This window comes from Sturnira hondurensis, unplaced genomic scaffold, assembly GCF_014824575.4.
Source record: "Sturnira hondurensis isolate 20B ecotype Veracruz unplaced genomic scaffold, ASM1482457v3 Scaffold0009733, whole genome shotgun sequence".
NCBI lineage: Eukaryota > Metazoa > Chordata > Mammalia > Chiroptera > Phyllostomidae > Sturnira > Sturnira hondurensis.
The window spans coordinates 6,758,653-6,776,508 of NW_028082364.1; the positions used below are offsets into that span (position 1 = coordinate 6,758,653).

Genomic DNA, 17,856 nt, shown 5'->3' on the forward strand with positions numbered 1-17,856 from the left:
CCCCTAACACACAGTATATAAAACAATGTGTTTTTATCTGTCTGAAATGTCCTCATTTTCTCCCTCTTTTTGAAAGGTGTTTTTGCAGGGTTCATAATTCTTCGTTAATGGTGATTTTCTCTCAGTGCTCCCAAGATGTGACTTCCCATTCGGCTTCCACGTTCGTCACCGGGACACCAGCTCTGAGTCTGTGGGGCTCTTGTGAAGGTTCGGTGAGCTGGCCCCTTGAAGGTAACAAGGAGGCTGATGTGGGCCCTGGTGAAAATGGGTTTGACACCCCTGCCGTAAAGACTCAAGGTCACTAAATCAAAACACTAAGGACAACCAGCCGCAAACAATCAAATAGTTGTCCAGCTATAGCCAATCAAATAATTTCCTTTCTTTGCCTCTGTGCTTCCTCTCTGAAGTCTGTGCCCTGGCTGGGGGCAGGGGGCGGGGACAGCGGACGGGGAGAGGGGCGCTCCTACCGCATGACTGCCGTGGACATCGATTTTTGCTCAAACTCTTAAAATTCTTAATGTGCCTGTTTATTTGTAACAGACCGTGATTCCCACCTGGAGATGAAGAGATACCGGAGCTTCTTCCAGGAGCTTCTGACTCACACGAAAACTGTCATAAAAATCAACCAACACTTAGCAGGAACTTCCTTGGGTCCAGGCACCGATCTAAGGGTTTTACAAGTTTGTCTCAGTTTATGGCTTCACAGCCATGGGGGGTAGTTGCTATCATCGTCTCCATTTTACAGATGAACAAAATAAAGGGAAAGCCAAGTGGGGGACGGGGGAGCTGCTTAGGAGTCTATTTAGTCAATTAAGAAGGAGGGGTCAAGTGCAGGTCCCAGCTCTCAGAACCAGCAGCTACAGACCACGCTCTAGATAACCGCGCTACAGAGGGCTTTTGGGGGGACTTCTGGTGATTCTGGTGATCAGCCAGCTTTGAGGAAAGCAGCCCAGAGGCGCCTGACACTCTCAAAGGGTGCATTTGTCTGAGATGAGTGGCCCATCCCCCTTCGTTGCTTCTGGAAAGAAAACGGTTTAGGATCAGCCGTCTTTCTAAACACACAACAAGCAGACTTCTCATCGGCATTTTCCAGCTTTCGGGAAACGCGGAGCGCATTCAGCAAAGTCCCAGGTCTCACAGGTTGATCCAATCTGAGAACTCTGGGCGACGTTCTGTACACCTGGCACTTTGGGTCCCGCCCCGTTTCACAAAAGCTCCAATCCGGGGCCCGTTCGTTGAGATTGACGTGAGGATAGACCAGTTACGATTGTCCATAGCTAATGGCTGTTCCGCCTCCCAATGGCCCCGCCTCCCTTTCATTCTGAAAGAAAGAACCTCGGCCCAGCCGTCCAATGAGAAGCGCCTCCACCCTAAAGATCCATCCTCTTTCGGCTTCGATCCCGCCCCAAAAGCCGGAGGGATGCCCGCCTTTCGGCGTGGCATGGACCAATGAGAGGGCGCGTTCGGCCGTATAGGAGGCAGACGGACCAATCCCGGGGCCCCGAGCCGCGTCGCACCGCCCCTCCGCCGGGGCCTGGCGGCGGGCGAGAGCGGGCCTCCGGGCGGCGGCGGCGGCGGCGGCGGCGGACGCGGCCTGAGGGAGCGGCCGGCTGCCGCGCGGGGCTCGCCTCGCCCGCGGCGGGGTCCATGGCCTGAGCGGCCATGTCCGGCGTGGTGCGGACCCTCAGCCGCTGCCTGCTGCCGGCCGAGGCCGGCGGGGCCCGCGAGCGCAGAGCGGGCGGCAGCGGGGCCCGCGACGCGGAGCGCGAGGCGCGGCGGCGCAGCCGGGACATCGACGCGGGGCTGGCCCGCGAGCGGCGCGCCGTGCGGCGCCTCGTCAAGATCCTGCTGCTGGGCGCGGGCGAGAGCGGCAAGTCCACCTTCCTCAAGCAGATGCGCATCATCCACGGCCGCGAGTTCGACCAGAAGGCGCTGCTGGAGTTCCGCGACACCATCTTCGACAACATCCTCAAGGTGCGTGCGCCCCCGCCCGCACACCTGCGCCGGGGGCGGCCCCGCGGACCTCGGTGCGTGGCGCCGGCCGCGGCCCGCCCCGGGTCCGAGCCCCGGGCTGGAGGCAGCCGCCGGCCGCGGCCACGTACGTACCCCCGGCGTCGGGGCAGCCGGCCGAGGGGGCGCACCCCGCGCGCCGCCGGCCTGACGGCCTTCGCCGCGGCCCTGCTAGGGGGCGCGGGACGGTGGGCGCGGGGGAGCGGGCCGGCTTGGGGGGCGGGGAGGGGCGGGGAGGGGCGGGCGGCCTCGGGGGCGGGCGGGGGCGCGCCCCTTGCGCGCGGGCCGCTGCGCGCTCCCGTGCCCGGGCCGGGCCCGGCCCGGCCCTCCCAGCGAGTTCAGGGACGCGCCGGGAACTGGGGAGGAAGCTGGCCGCCGTCCCTCCTCCTGGACTGTTTATCCGGAACATTTCGAACACGTTCCAAGTGGAGAACAGCAGGGCGAACTGGACGTGCCCGCGGCCCCCTCCGGCGTCCACGCTCCTTCCGCGGCCGTCGGGGCCCGCCCCTTCACCTGTGCCCGCGCCCGTGGTGCGGCAGCCAGGCCCCCTGGGTAACCCATTGGAAAGTGTGTTCGCGTGTGGCCCGGACACATAGGGCCTCTCGTGTCAGACACGACCGCAGTGCCCTTGTCAAACCTAAAAACACGTGATTCCTCAGTATCATCAAACATCCAGCCAGGATTCCGATTCCTCCTGTTGCACAATTACGTGTCTCAAGTGCTGTGCAACCTCCAGGCTCCTATTCCGTCTCCTGCTCCATTCTCGTTCTTTACAATTTATTTGAGGGGGGCGGCGGGGAAAACCTGTGCAGTTCACACAGTCTGGGTTCTAGTTTCTCCCTGTGAGCCTGCGCCCCAGAGAAGCGGAATCTAGAGACCGGTGAGGACCGGAGGTGGGCTCCTGCGCCCAGATATGTTCCTTTCCCGGGTAGAAACCCCTTGTCTGCCCCGCCTCTGGCCCGCGCACCGCACGGACCCTCTCCCAGGCCCGCGCTGTGGGAGTCACGCTACAGGTGGGAGGAGAGTTTGTCTGCAGGCAGAGGTAGAGGGAGGCTGGCCCGGCCAGAAAGCTGCCTGGAGACTAGATTTTGCAGTGCCCGAGGGACTTTAAATTTAGCAAAGGGCGGAGAAGCCATCTGGAACATTTTCCCTCCTTCACCCATGAGGAAGCTTCCCGCCCTGGAGAGGAAGCGGCTCCCGGCCGGGCCCTGGATGCTGGGCCCATGGCTGCGGCCCCTGGGCTCCGAACTTGCCGCCCGCCTCAGCGCTGCCCAGTGTCTACTGTGAAATGATGGCGTAGTAGTAGAAATGGCCCTTTTTAGGATCAGGACGGGAAGCAGATGATTTGAATGATAACCACCACCACCACCCCCCATCCTTTTCACCTCTTTCAAAAGCCTGTGAGTCAGAGCTCCGGCCCAGTACTTCAACTTTAAAGGCGAGGTGCCCAGGGTGATTCAGGGGATCGGCTGTGTTTAAAATTCCCCTCGTCTTCTGGGGTAAAGTGCGTGCAATTGTCTTTCTGAGCCGCCGGGCCAGATTTTTTTTTTTTTTTTTTTTTTTTTTTTTTTTTTTTTTTTTGCTGCTTTTGCGGCCTCCAGACCAGGCAGGTAGAAGACCATAAAGATCTGGCTGACCATCTCCTCATTACTTTAAACTCAAGGGGCAGAGAGAATATTTTGAAACAGAATCTTAAATCAAAATCAGTGTTTAAGTGCATTTTAGAGAACTCAGTTTTAAGCTTTTCCTGATGCATCTAAACGTTCCATTTTACCGACTTCCCTTATCAACGGAGCAAGATATTTAAACCAATGCCATTTCCCAGCTTTCTCATGAGTTGTGGTTCCATGGTAAACTCACTTCATCTGCTGCGGCTATTTCAACCGCTCGTTAGAAATCCGGCTTTCACTCTAAGCAAAAATCACCCCGCCCCGTTCCTGTTCAGACGGTCACTTCGGGAAGAGACTTGTTAGTGAATGTGCTTTGTCGCGGCTCCAATGTGCACATTCGTTTGTTGCTCTTCGGGACAGTATTTGTGTCTGAAACACGTTTAGTGTTAACAGGCTGTTTGTGAAGCACCGGCTCTGAGCCACACGCACTGCCAGGCCCTTTGCACACGTGACATGTAATTTTCATAGCACTCAGAGTGGTTTTGTCCCATTTAGCCGATAAGGAAGCTGAAGGTAGAGAGTTTAAAATCTGCTCAATACCAGCTACCAAATTAGTAGGTGGCAGAGCTGGGCACCAAAGATAGTCTTTTTTTTTTTCTTTTTTTTTAATATTTTATTTATTTATCTTTAGAGGGGAAGGGAAGGAGAGAGGAAGGAAATATCAATGTGTGGTTGCTTCTGGTGCGTCCCCTGCAGGGAACTGACCCCTGCCAGGAACTGGCCTGCAACCCAAGCATGTGCCCTGACTGGGAATCGAACCGCGATCGTCTGGTTCGCAGGCCCGCGCTCAATCCACTGAGCTACACCAGCCAGGGCCTGATAGTCTTTTTTTTTTTATTAAACTTTTATTTTTGACATAATCATTGTCCCATGCAGTTGTAAGCAACAGTGTAGAGACCCCGTGTCCCTTCTACTCGGTCACCCTCCATGGTAGTGTCGTATAAAACTGTAGTGCAGTGTGACAGCCCGGATATTGTCATCTGGAAAGATACAGAACATTCCATCCCCAAAGGATCCTCGTATCGCCTTCGATAGCCGCTCCCTACCCTGACAGTGACTGATTATCCAACCAGATAATCTTGTGGCTTCAAGAATAGTATACAAATGAAATCATGCGAAATGTGGCCTTTGGGAATTGGCTCCTCAGTCCCTCGGCGGGACCCCCTGGGGAGTCACCCAAGTTGTGTCAGGTGTCGGTAATCAATAGTTCATGTGTTTTGATTGCTGAGGAGCATCCACGGTGTGAATCCCCCACGGGGCACATGTGACAGTCACCCAGCGGGGGACAGTGGGCTCTCTCCCCTACCTGCCTGGTTTGAACAGATCTGGGAGCGGGATGTGGTATGTCTTCGTGTGCATTTCGGGGGCCTGTGTCGGTGAGTGATCCGTGGAAACTCGGAAGAAAGTTCGTCGTTTGGGGAGGTGCTCCGTATGCCCAGACCCTGCCGGCGGACGGCGGTGGTGCACTCTTCGCTCCCTTGCTGGTTCAGTAGCTCCGTCGGCGGCGGAGAGGGAGCTGTTGCCGTCTCCGCTGAGCCTTGAATAACAAGGGTACCACCGGGTGCTGACCCTCCACATGGTCAGAAACGTGCGTGAAACTTGCAAGCCCCCCCAGAGCTTTAGCTCCTGACAGCCTCCTGCTGACTGGAAACCTTACTGGTAACAAAGGCAAGTAGCACCCATTCTGAGTGTTACGTGTGTTACATAGTGTTTTCTTACCATGAAGTAAGCCAGGGAAAAGTAAACCTTAATAAGAAACTCACAGGGGAGAGAAAGTGCACTCACAGTGTGCAATGAAGAACTCCGCCTGGGAGCGGATCCGCACAGCCCACCCTGTGTGCACAGGGGTCAGCTGTGTGACCGCCGGTGGCTCAGTCAGTTTTTGCCTCGGGCAGTTTGAGACTCTGTTGTGTGGTGTGGAAACACTTGGGACTGTCGTCCTGGGGGCGTGGTCCTTTTGTCACTCTGTCCCTCTTTGTCTCTGGTGATTTTCTTTGCTCTGAAGTCTGTCTCTTCCAACCTTGGCACTTTGGCTCCTTCCGCATGCTTTCACAGTACATGTTTTCCACACTTTTACTTTCAACCCACTGCCCATGTAGTTGTGTGAACTGAGTTTCTTTTCTTTTTTAATATCACGCGTGGTTGCCTCTCACATGCCCCCCACTGGGGACCTGGCCCACAACCCAGGCGTGTGTCCTGACTGGGAACCAAACAGGAGACCCTTGGGTTCGTAGGCCTCTGCTCAATCAACCCACTGAGCCACACCTGCCAGGGCTGAACTGCGTTTCTTACAGATGGTATATTGTTACATTGGATGTTCTTTATCTACTCTGCTCATCTCTGTCAATTAGTTTGTGTATTTAGACCAGTTACATTTAACATAATTATTAACATGTTAGGGCATAATTCTTACTACTCTTGGGGTTTTGTTTTGCTTTTTTCTTACGTTCCTGAGGGTTATTTAAATGTGTTTTAGGATTATATACAGTCATTGATCCTTGACCAAGGATCTGTTTTAGAAAGGGAGGAAAGGGAGAGACAAACGTCCATTGGCTGCCTCTTAAACACACCCCACCCAGGGTGCACCCTTTGGTGCACAGGACAGCGCTCCGACCCACGGGCCACCCAGCCAGGGCAAGATTCTGTCTGATTCATTGATGATCGGTTTTTTAGTGTGTCCGTCAAAGCTCTGTATCGCTTCCTTGGTGGTGGCTGTAGTTTCGCAGTGTGTGTGTGTGACTCGCGCCAGTGCGCCAGGTCCATTTCACGACCGTGAGCGACGTCTGGAAGCGGCGCTCCCACTCAGCTCCCTCCACTCCCACACAGCCCGAGTCTGAAGGACCGAAGCGTTTCTTCCACGAGGAGCGCCGCGCCGGCCGGTTCACTTCAGTCACCAAATGTGGTTTAAAACCCCACGGAAAGTAGGGCGTCGGGTTCTGCGCACCCTCGTCTCGCCGTCCTGACGGTGTTCTTTCCCTCCTGAAGCGCCGGGCCCCCTGCCCCTCTCCCTCTGTTTGGAAAGCTCCCGTGGGCCGTTCTCTGAGTGTGGGCTTGCTTGCCGCCAGCCCCCGTGGCTCCGCTCCACCCGGGAATGTCAGTTTGTCCCCGTCTCCCTGCAGGCCGCCCTCGCCAGCTGCAGAACTCCCACCGACACCCCTTGTCTCTGCCCACCTTCCCCTTGTGCTCAGGGCTGTGACCGGAGGGCAGCGGCCGTCCCGGCGGAACCGGCAGTCTCTGTGGTCCTGGGCCTGTGGTTCCAGGCCAGGGCTCCTGCTTTCTGACTGCGGTTGTGCCCGAGTGTGACCTCGTCACTGCTGTGCCTTCGTCACCTCTCGCCGCCCCTGCAACGCGTTATTTGAATCTGCGAGTTGCTTGGGCTTCCTGTAAACACTTCCTATTCCTCCCTTCTGTTTTTATCATCTGAACGCCAAAGGCCTCTGCCTTCCCAAGTGGCCTGTCCTTGAGGTGGGGTGCCCGGTGTTTCAGAAACTGTGTGATGACCCAACAGGGCGCTCCCCTGGCTCCGGGCAGAGGGCTCCGTGCCCCTCCCCCGGCCACGCTCTCAGGAGGGAGCCACGTTCAGTAACCGAGCTGCACGCCCTGCTAGAAGGACACGAAACGCCCGTGCTCTCAGGGCCCTCGGTTACATGGCCTGGAAACCCCCGAGTCACCCCCGGACCTCCACGGGCGTCATTTCACCACCGCAGTGTGGACCTGCCCCAGGTGCCTGCGTACCGATGAGTCAGAAACAGCGTGAAGAACCACATTGGCTGATGTTAGAGGTCACTGGTCAACACTAAAGTGAAAGAAGGTGGCTTATTGGAGACCAGGGGTGAGGCGTCCTGGCCAGGGCACCTGGCAGAGCCTGCGGGGGGTGGTGGGGGGCGTGCTGTGGGCTGGCCCTTGAAGCCCTGGGGCGTCAGCAGGTGGAGAGGACACACGTGTGGGCCGTGCTTGTGAGGTGCACATGTGTGTGGGTGCAGCAGAGCACTCTGGGCAGCGGAGGCAGCAGATGAGAGGGAGTGTGGGAGCCTGGCGGAACTTTCTGCAACCCAGGAGGGGTCTCAGTGCGGGCTTGCCAGAGACCCGTGTGCCTGGCACTGGTTTGTGGACAGCCATGGCCTCCCCGGGAAGTCTGCGTGCACATGCTCCGTGTGTGCGGGGCGCCCTGGGCGGCCTGCGTGCTCCGTGCATGGCAGCGTGAGGCTTCCACTCTAGACTGGCCAGGATGGTGCTGAGCTTGGTGACTTGAAATCTTTTCTTTTTTCTGACAAAGGTTTGCTCGACATGTCTACCTGTTGCTAGGGTAACTGGGACTGGGAAGAGGCCTCCACTGGCCCTCTGTGTTAAGCTCTGTGTCCCCGGCCCGCAGACTGCGAGACCCCCTGGTGGGGGTGCCGCCACGGCTCTTCGAGGGCAGAGGCAGCGGTGTACCTCTGGGCTCCGGGAGAGCAGGAGGGTAGCTGCCTGTGGGCAAGTCACTTTCAGTCAGGGAGTTGGCGGCACACTCGGACACACGGGCGGCCCTTCAGGAAGGCCAGAAGACCAACACCATCGTTTTTCAGTGGGAGAAAAGTCCAGAGACCCCTTGCCCCGGCTGTTCGGGGGTTCAGAGCACACGGAGTGGGTCCCCGTCCCCCACCCGGCTCCCAGGCAGACGTGGTGACTGTCTCACCAACCCTGCGTGGGGGGAGCAATGTTCGACCCCCGGCCGTCTGTCTGAGGTTTGGAATCTGCTGCGCTGGACACTGGGCAGTGCTCTGGCGGCAGCGTGTCCTTCCTGTGTGATCGCATGGCGGAGTGTGGAGATGTGCGTGATGCCGGTCTTCACGGAGTGGAAAACTGAAGCACACGGCCTATCTGGAGGCACCCTTACGGGGCGACCTTCCCACTGAAGAAGCCAGTGTTGCGCGGGGGACACTGCGCCTGCTGGAGGGCAGTGGCGGCCCTCGGGGCGGCCACCCTCGCGGTGCAGGTGGGTGGCGCGTGAACAGAAGCAGGGAGCCCACGCGCCTCTGTCAGGCCGGCCCGGCGGAGCCCTGCTGGATCTCAGCCGACCACCGCTTGGAGTGAGCCGGCACGGAGAGCGCTGCCGGCCGCCGCCCTGGTCTCCGCGTGGCCCTTCTGTGCACCACGACGTGGGTCTGTCCCGCATTAGGACAGACGTCCAGGCAGCCCAGCCGCCTGGTCAGGGCGTCGGGAGAGACGCCGACGCTGCGTCGGTTCAGCAGACCACGTCTGCTTGGACCGCGTGCTCTGGGGGCGCAGCGTCCACGGGACACAAAGGGGCTGCCAGGACTCGGGTGCTCGCAGGTGGGTGGGGAGCAGCACTGCCCTCTTCCGACGCCGGGGCAGGGGACCTGAGGAGGCGGTCCCCTGGGGGTTCGCTGGCTGTCTGGCCTCAAGTCCTCAGCACCAGCCTGGTCCCCGTCCCCTCCGACTCTGCGGCCGAGATGGCCTTTGTGAGTGCTCGCCTCTGTGGGTGGCGCACCCCGGCCCGCTCAGGCGGAGCAGCTAGGAGACCGCCTCCACTTTTGTGAGCATTTAGGTGTTCTTCCAAGGAAACGAAGTCCCGTGAGTTTAGTTGTAGGGTGCAGGAAGGGGGCTGTCTTCCCCTGGGACTCCGACGACATGATAGGTCGACAGAGGCTGAAACTCCGCTGAAGTGCCAAGTGCCGTGGAGGGAAGGGAGGCCCCCCGGCAGGCCAGCTGGCAGAGTGGAGAACCAGAGGACTGGTCATTGACCTCGTCCGCACACGCTGGGCCGACTGCAAAGCCACGAAGCTGTTTTCAGACAAACACACCAGAGCTACGGAACCTGCCAGCCAGCGCAGAGGTCTCAGTAAGAGCTGTCAGCCCAGGAGCTGGGTCAGCAAGCGCTAAGCGTGTTCCGTGCGCCCCTCTGCAGGGAGGAAGGGACCCTTCCCCTCATATCTGGAGCCCTTGGGCTTGGGTGGAGCTGTAGTCGGTGGGATTTCCGTTCTTCTGGCCTCACCTTTCCACTTCAGCCACAGGCGTGCCCTTACCTTCTCTCGACATCCCCCCTGGTGTCCCTGGGGTGCCCTGCCCAGAGCAGGCGCCTGTGTCGGTCCAGCTGTGTGTGGACGGCGCCCTCAGACACTGACCTTCCCCGCCCCACCCCCACTCCTCCGGGCAGCCAGGGTTTTCCCTGCATCTTTCTGGCTCCTGTTGTGATTCCCAAACCAGCTCTAGACCGGGGAGCAGACAAGGAGAAACTGGGACTCAGGAGTACAGATTTGTCACCTTCACGGCCAGGAACCCCTTGCTGACACCTGAGCCCCATTCAGGCCTCCTTCTGTGATGAGCACACAGAGCAAACTGGTCATTCTTTCGGGAACAAACGTGGTCCCACCTACCCTGGCTGGGTGGCTCCGTTGGTTGGCGCATCGTCCCGTACACAGAAGGCTGCGGGGGGAACATCGGGACCACTATAATAGCGTAAACAATAAAATATTTTTTAAAAATTTTAGAGGCTGCAGGTTCGCTCCCCGGTTGGGGTACATAAGAGCGGCAACCGAAAGATGTTCCATCACATTGGTGTTGCTCCCCCCCCCCCCCCCCGCCCCTTCCCCTCTCTCTAAAATCGATAAACATCCTCACAGGAGATTAAAAACGGTAACAACAAAACGTGGCTGCACCTGGAGGAAGCGTGCCCTCTGCCTCCTCATGTGGGTGGGACCGATCAGAAGGCTATGTGCTGACGGGTGCTGACGGGTCCCGAGAGTGCAGGGGTGTCGGGCCCAGGCCCTGACCCTCCCCAACATGGGGGACGCACTCAGCCTTTGCTCTCTTAGGTTGGGGCCCCGTGTGGCCACCCTCCCCTCACTGAAAATGCTTCCTGGATGTCAGTCAAGGAGAAAACGCAGACACTCGGGCCCATCCAAGTTTGTGCTCCGTAGGGACAACCCGAAGCCCCACAGCCACCTCCTGGTGGCAGCTTTTCCGGTCCCTGCATTGATGTGACTGAGCCCCAGGTGCTGCCAACGCGGCCCGAACGCGGAAGGGCGCGCCTGCCCATGGGCCCAGTCCCTGTCCTCTCGGCCACTTTGGCAGGTGTGCTGTCCCCTCCGCTGGAAGCCCAGAGTCCTGAAGCGTGAGGAGGCCCGGCTCTGGGGTGAGCTGGAGGAGAACTCCAGGTGAGGACCCCCCAGGCCATGTGGCTGCGGAGACCTGAGAGGGGGCTCTGCAGAAACAGAGGGCAGGGTGTCTGGGCCGACCCAGCGGGTCCCCCTCCTCCCCCGCAGCCAGACTGCCGTGCCAAGCGGAGGAGTCGCTGCCTCCGTCAACAGCCTTGAAGGATAAGCCTGGGGAAATGTGTTTACGGGACCAGAATCCCAGAACCCCCTCCCACCCCCTAATGGGATGGACACACACATGTACGTGTGTGTGTATTTCCACGTAGGAACATGAAAAGTCCACCAGAAGCAGTCAGGGGAGCAGAAGGAGCACTTTACACAGAGGTTGAGCTGTGTGAAGTTCTGATTGGCCCTTCGGACCCACGAAAGCGGCAGTGAACTGATTACAGGTCTCGGAAACGGGGAGGAGCCGAGTGAAAGCCCAGTTGGGGGGGCGTGTCCTATCTGACTCTGCGTTGACCCCCATAGTGGTGGGGTTAGGAGTTGGGGGACAACTGGACTGCTTCCAGCGCTTGTTGTAAATGTGCCCCTGAACTTCGGCGTCCCTCTCTGTGCCCGCAGCAGGAAAGGAGCTGTGCCTCCTGGTTGCAGGGCCACACGGCGGTTGTGAACCGTCAGGACAGGGGCTGCACGTGGGCCCCTGTGCTCTGGGCCTCGGGGGCCCTCTGTGTTCACGGCAGGATCGGCCGTCTGGCTGTGGTCTGCTCACCGAAGGAGGGTCTGTCGGGGCAGAAGGAAGTTCATTTCTTGGGCCTCCTGCTGAGCTGACACCCCACCCCCACCCCGGCTCCCCGCCCCCCAGGAGTAGCTCTCTCTGGTGCGCCCCCCAGGGGTTCAGCCTTGTGCTGCAGGTGGTGGGAGAGCTCCGGGGCGCCGCCTGCAGAATTCTGGAAGGACGCTGGGGTTTCCTCTGCCGCCGCCTGGGTACCACATGGCAGGGGTGGCATCCACACAGGTGGACTCCCGGGGCCACACCCTCTCACAGGGTTGCCTCCTGTGACTGTCTAACAGGCACAGGTGACAGTGGACTAGCGGATTTCCATTAGCTCCTCCCTGAAAACTGGGAGCATTGTTTGTGTGGCCATCTGTGTCCCACAGTCGTTGACAGTGTCTCCTGTGCTGTGACATTGGCGGTGGGTTTGGGAACTTCAACCCAGAGAGTCAATTGTTACCAGAGAGTCAATTGTTACCGGTGAGCCAGACCCAGACCCCAAGGAGCACAGTGGGGACCCGGGCAGGAGTGCGCTCCCTCTCACGCCGTGCACAATAGTCCGTGTACCGTGGTCCTATTAGAAAGCTCAGGACAGTGGCCACATACGGGTGTCTGTCCGTAACACAGTTGCGGGCTCATGACTTCTGAAATCCGTTTCCTGCAGCGAACACTCCTGTGGAGGCCACCTCGCTGCTGGTGACGGCGCAGTCTGCGGCCTTAGGAGCGCATGTGCATGTAACCCTTCAGCAGCAATCGATGGCGAGGGCCCTCCTCCTGGTGGCTCCTCGGGCAGGGCGGCCGCCAGGGTGTTTTCCTTCGGGGTTGCCGGCGCTTTGGCTGAACTTGTGGATCACATCTGCCCAGAGTTTTTGTGATCGTGGATATTTTCAGAGTGTAAATGTTTGCGGAGGAGACCACAGCACCTTCGGCGTGTTTTTTCATTGGAAACGGGTCCTGTTTCCCGACTCCTGGTAACTTGGAGAAAACAGCGCCCGGCTCCCCTTCCTGTGCTGCACATGACCCGTCCACCCGAGGGGATGCCCTTCACCAGTGTCCCATTGATTTTTTTAAAGTAACAGTCTTAAAAATAGAAAGTACTGGGGAAACGGAGAATGCTTTAAGTATAGGCGTTTTTGAAGTAATTTTAAAGACTCAAGTCTTGAATTAAGTCTTTTAAAAAAGCTTTGTCCGATTTTCATAGTTAATAAGCAATATATTGTAAGAAACAGTCACTTTCTGTTGTGTTCTTTTTATAGTTTGTGCTCAGGTGATTGTTCCTTTAATCTCGACCTCCACCCGCGCCCTGTTTTAACCTCGATCCTGTCATTTGACCTACTTCATGGAATGCTCAGGACTAGACACCCGGCAAGTGGAGCGCCTCGGGTGCCGGCGGGGCGAGGTCACTCCGGCGCAGACACCAGGGTCAGACGGCAGTGAGCTGGGGCCCGCCTGCAAACCGAGTGGCTCGGCGACGTGGACACTTAGGTCGAAGACAGGAGAAGTCAGGCGTCTCTGAGACTGAGCAGAAGGGCAAACCCAAAATGTCCCGGGAACCTCACTGGGATTCCAGGCAGTTCCAGAAGTGGCTGGTAGGAAGGAGGCGTCTGTGTGTGAACGTGCATTCACATGTGCATTCGCACATGTGTTCCTGTGGGGGATCTGGCCTGTTCACAAGAGCCGCCACACGGAGACCCTTCCAGGACGGGCGCAGCTTTGAGCATAAAACATAAGTCAGTGTTGGGAGCGTGATGGTGACTCCCAGCAAGATGGAGTGAGTGGTTATCTGGAACGAATGGGGGTTTATTTCTGTGTTTGCTTACTTCCACTGTCTAGAACGCACATGCATTACTGTTACAGAAAATGCCTCTTTGAGACTTTGCTTCCTTCTCTAAGCAGTTTTACTGCTTGTCCTTTGTTTCATCACGGCCTTTGCTTTGTGTTTTGTAGACACAGAGTCCGTGTGCCACATTCACAACCCGCCGAGGTTGGGAATTTCCGGGGTTTGCAGCGGGACGGTCGGTGAGGGCTGGCGGAGAAGGGGGCATGGGACCTCAGACTTTGTGGGAGAAGTCCCCTGGAAGCCTTGGTGTGTGACTGGCTATCCGTGTGCTGGGACAGAGTCGAGATGGGCCTCCCCTCTGGCGCCTGTTGTTGTCTCCGTGGAGGCCATTGGGGGTTTTAACTGCAGCTGTCCGCTTGCCTGGACTGGAGGCCAGGGAGCCTCAGAGGAGTTCAGTTCTGAGCACTCTCAGCTGGCGGTGCCCTGACCTCTGTCCTACATGAGCTCAACCCCGACCCCCAGACCTTCTGCGCAATCCCAGGTGCGCACTCTTCCCGCCAGCCCCCGCCTCCCCCTGCCCGCATCTCCTCCACCCAGTGGTCGGCCCTCGCCTTACTCACCTTGACTGGCTGTCCTTTCCTCCCTGCGTCTTCCTCTCCAGGAAGCACACAGTAGGCCTCTTAGCACAGGTACACTTCCCTGCCATCGACAGGTATCGCCTTAGTGTCAGTGACCCCTTTGTCCCAGCCTCTCTGGCCAGGGACCCTTGTCTTTGCGGGGCCATAGTGGTGGCCCAGGGGAGGCAGAGACCATCACGGACGTCCTGTGGTGCCCGTGGGTATGTCCGCACCTACTTTTCAAATAACTAAGAAAAGATTTTTAAATCATCCTACAGCATTCCGTGTTTTCAAAGCTGGCATTTATCATTGAACTTTGTTTCCTCTCGGAGCTAGAGAACACAGAACAAAAACTAAACGAGGTTATTGTCAGGGATAAGCAGTTGCACCGTAAAGGTCACAGAGTTCTCTTGACTCGTTTATGTGTTCGTCCGCAGCCTGTGTGAACAGGTCGAGTGACCTGGTGGCCAGCATGCCCGTCAATTAACAGGCGGAAGGTTCAGGGCAGGTTTGCTTGTTAGTGTCTGTACTCCCCACCCCCACATTAGCTGATGGACTTTGAAGTTCATGATCAACAGTCCTGCATTCACACGTTCCCTGGGCAGAATGCAGTCGTGGAAATCAGGTGTGGTACACCATCACTTTGAGAAACCAAAGACATGGGTCCCTGAGGAGGTGTGCTGATGGACTTGAACATGGACAGTAGCGTTCCTAGAACCAGCAGCGAAGGCAGGAAGTCTGAGCGCGGCTCCCCAGGAGGGCGGTCTGAGACGCACTCCGATGCCCACTTGCTCACCCACTCACCTTCACGGCTGTCCGGCTGTCCCGCGTGGGCGGGTGGCTGGCGGCGCCTCAGAAGCCTCCAGGAGGGCCCCCCAACTCAGAGTCACTAATGCTTGTTGCGACACACACCAGGTGCTCTGCAGTGCTGCAAGTGGCCTGCCGGGCCCCAACTTCGAGGGGAGCGCTGACCCATGGTGAGCTGTGGGGCCAAAGGCACCCCAGTGGGACACACTGTTGCTTCACTGTACCTTGTCACCTCCCTGGAGCCTGCGAGACTGGGCAGAGTTCTCACAGGCTCACATGGGTTTTCAGAGACAGCTCCCCGCAAACAGATGTTGGGTGGAAGTCCCTTCTGTGGTCTCCCGTCACATCTGTCTGAGTAGTCACATGCTCCTTTGCTGTCAGAAAACATGGCCACACCTGCGCTCATCCTGTGGCAGCTCCGTGCCCCTCCTCTCTGCCGGGCGTGTTGCCGTGACCCCGTGCTAAGGGTGAGAGAGCCAGGTCAGCCCTGCCCGTGCAGGACCTGACCCTTCCTTTCTGAGTCTGAATTTGCCACCCCTATCCCTGCCGATGCCCCGCCCAGTCCCGCGGCTCGGGGCTTGGGCTTCCCGTAAGTCTGTTCCTTTTCAAATTCCGATCTCCTTTTCCTGTTGGGAGACCAAGGCCCCTCCCGGCCCATGGGGCCTTCCCTGCTCCCCGCTCCCCAGGGGCCTCACCAGCTTGCCATCATCGCCTGCTGCTGTCGGTAGTTTGGGGCCCAACGTTTTATTATTATCGTTGTTTCATTATTAATAATATCCTGAGCTAAGCTCCTCTGAAGGAAATGGCTTAGTGGTGGTAGTTGCTAATTCAGTGGCCTCTGTCAGTGCTGTCCCCACCGCCCCGGACAGCTATGCTGCTGTTTCGCAGCGATCTCCCCTGTCGGGTGGAGCCTTCCTGATGTCGGAACTGCTCCCTGCGAGCAAGTGGCAGCCCGCCCGGCCCCTGTGTGTGACCGGTGAAGGCGGGCACGCGGGGCTGCTCCCGGCGCGGTGTGCTCGAAGGAACTCTCGGTGTCTCGTTCATCGTAGAAGAGCGACACTCGTGTGACACTTGCTTCCCTTTGAGCTTCGTTGGCCACTTTGCCCCTTCAACTCTCACTACAGTGAGTTGACTGTCTCCTTGATTGAGCTTCCTGTAAGCAGGCTTTTCTCTTACCTTTGATACGTGAAAAGGAGATCATTTTAAAAGGAGTTCCCACACCTATTACACAGCTAAATTGTTTTCAAGTGAAGCATGGGCAGATATTAATTTTTTATTTATTGATCTTACGGAGAGAAAGAGAATCATCGATCTGTTGTTCCATTTATTTATTCATCAGTTGATTCTTTGTGCCCTGACTGGGGATCAAACCTGCAACCTTGGTCTATGGGGTGGCACTCTGACCACCTGAGCTACCCGGCCAGGGCCCCAGTATTAATTTTTTAACCTCACTAATGTCTCGTGAGGTCAGATCTCCAGTGAGAAATCACCGGAAGGACTGCCGCAGTGGGGCTGTGTGCGGCAGGCCGGTTTCGGCAGCAGGCGAACCCGGTGGTTCCAGCAGCACTCTGTGCCCTCAGAAACGCTGGCTCCATTCAGCCCCAGAGTGGGGAGGGTTGTCCCCTGTGCGGCTGAGGGGGGACCTGAAGCCCGGGCACCCTCATCGCCCAGTCGGTCACGCACTGTGCGGGTTCTGGGAACATGGGAGGTGACAAAGCAGGCCCAGATCCTGTCCTTGCAGCCTCCCATTGCCGTGGGGGGAGCGACAGGAAACAGATAACTGGGTAAAGTGCAGGGCGCTCGGCGGGGGCGGGGGTGGGACCGCAGGGGGAGAATGTGCGATTTTGGATAAGGCGGCCCAGGGAAGACCTTGCTGAGAAGCTGACCTTTGAGTAAACCCTCCAGGGGCTGAGGGAGTGAGTCATGTGGATTTCGGGGCTAGAGGGCTGTGGGCCCCAGGCAGGGAGAGGAGGAGGACCCGAGGCCGCAGGGCCAGGCCACGCAGGCCTCTGGGCCTCGGCGGGGACACGTGCTTTCGCTCTGACGAGAGGGCGATCGAGGCTTGAACCGAGGGTGCTGTGACGACTTCCTTCGAGACTAGACTGCGGGACAAGTGCAGCTGAGGAGGCCCTTCGGAAGGCCTGCCGGAGTCCCCCGTGCGAGACGGTGGGGGCTGGCCTCAAGCGGCAGCTAGGGGAGTGGCAGGAGATAGTCAAGTTCTAGATCGATTCTGAAGGCCACACAGAGCATTTGCTGACTGCCAGGCATTGGGATTTTACCTGCCCGCGAGCCCCTCAGCTCCCGCTGGTGTGGGAGCAGCATGAGGCCTGAGCCCAGTGCCAGCCTGTGGCTCCCAGGACAGGTCGGTTCCCTGGCGCCTGCCTTGGTGACCTGCAGGGCTGTCGCTGGAGGTGCAGAGAAGGGGGTGCAGCGAGCGAGGAGATGTCCAAGCAGGCCCCTGAAGCTCACGCTGGAAATCGCAGAGGCCTCCCCTTGCTCCTCGGGAGGTGCCACCTGAGTGCCGGCAGCCGTCCGTCCGAGCCACAGGTCCATCCGCAGAGACGGGCTTCTGCCTGCCCCCCTGCAGCTCCTGTGGGGGCCAGGAAGCCCCGGGCTGTTTGAGGAGCTCCTTAGGGAGCAGACAGGCCAGTTTAAAAAGAAACAATTTTGGTAAAATGAAGAGTTACCGAAAGTAAATGTGTACATTTGTACAGCCTTTCCGAGAGCAGTTTAGTGTTATTTATCCAAAGCCTCAAAAACGTGTGCCTGTGTTTGGCCCAGCAGTCCCGTCATTCGGCTTCCGGGAAGGTCACAGGCGGGGGCACCACACAGCAGTTACCGATCGTGAAATCCTGAAGTGGTTAGTGACACAGGACAGCACCGTATGGGCAGAAATGTCTTTACAGACTTACAAAAATATTAATAAACACACAGAAACAATTTCCATCGAGAATGAGACAACATTCTAAGATGTTAAGAAAAGTTACTTCTAGATAGTGATGTTTTTGAGGGTTTAATTTGCTTCTTTGTATATTTCAATGTTTCCTCTATTTTCTACATGGAAAATAATATTTTTGTGATCGGAAAGAAACAAGCTTCATTT

At 57.7% G+C, this 17,856-nt stretch overlaps 1 protein-coding gene across 1 annotated transcript in view; it reads left to right on the top strand.

Annotated features, from left to right (window-relative positions):
* The first annotated feature begins 1,561 nt into the window (after positions 1 to 1,561).
* The window catches only part of GNA12 (G protein subunit alpha 12), a 43,172-nt gene continuing 26,877 nt past the window's right edge, over positions 1,562 to 17,856 (top strand). The window contains exon 1 of the mRNA XM_037057913.1: positions 1,562 to 1,974. Within this exon, the coding sequence (XP_036913808.1) occupies positions 1,663 to 1,974 (312 nt within the window). The 5' untranslated portion in view covers positions 1,562 to 1,662. The remainder of the gene's footprint in view (positions 1,975 to 17,856) is intronic.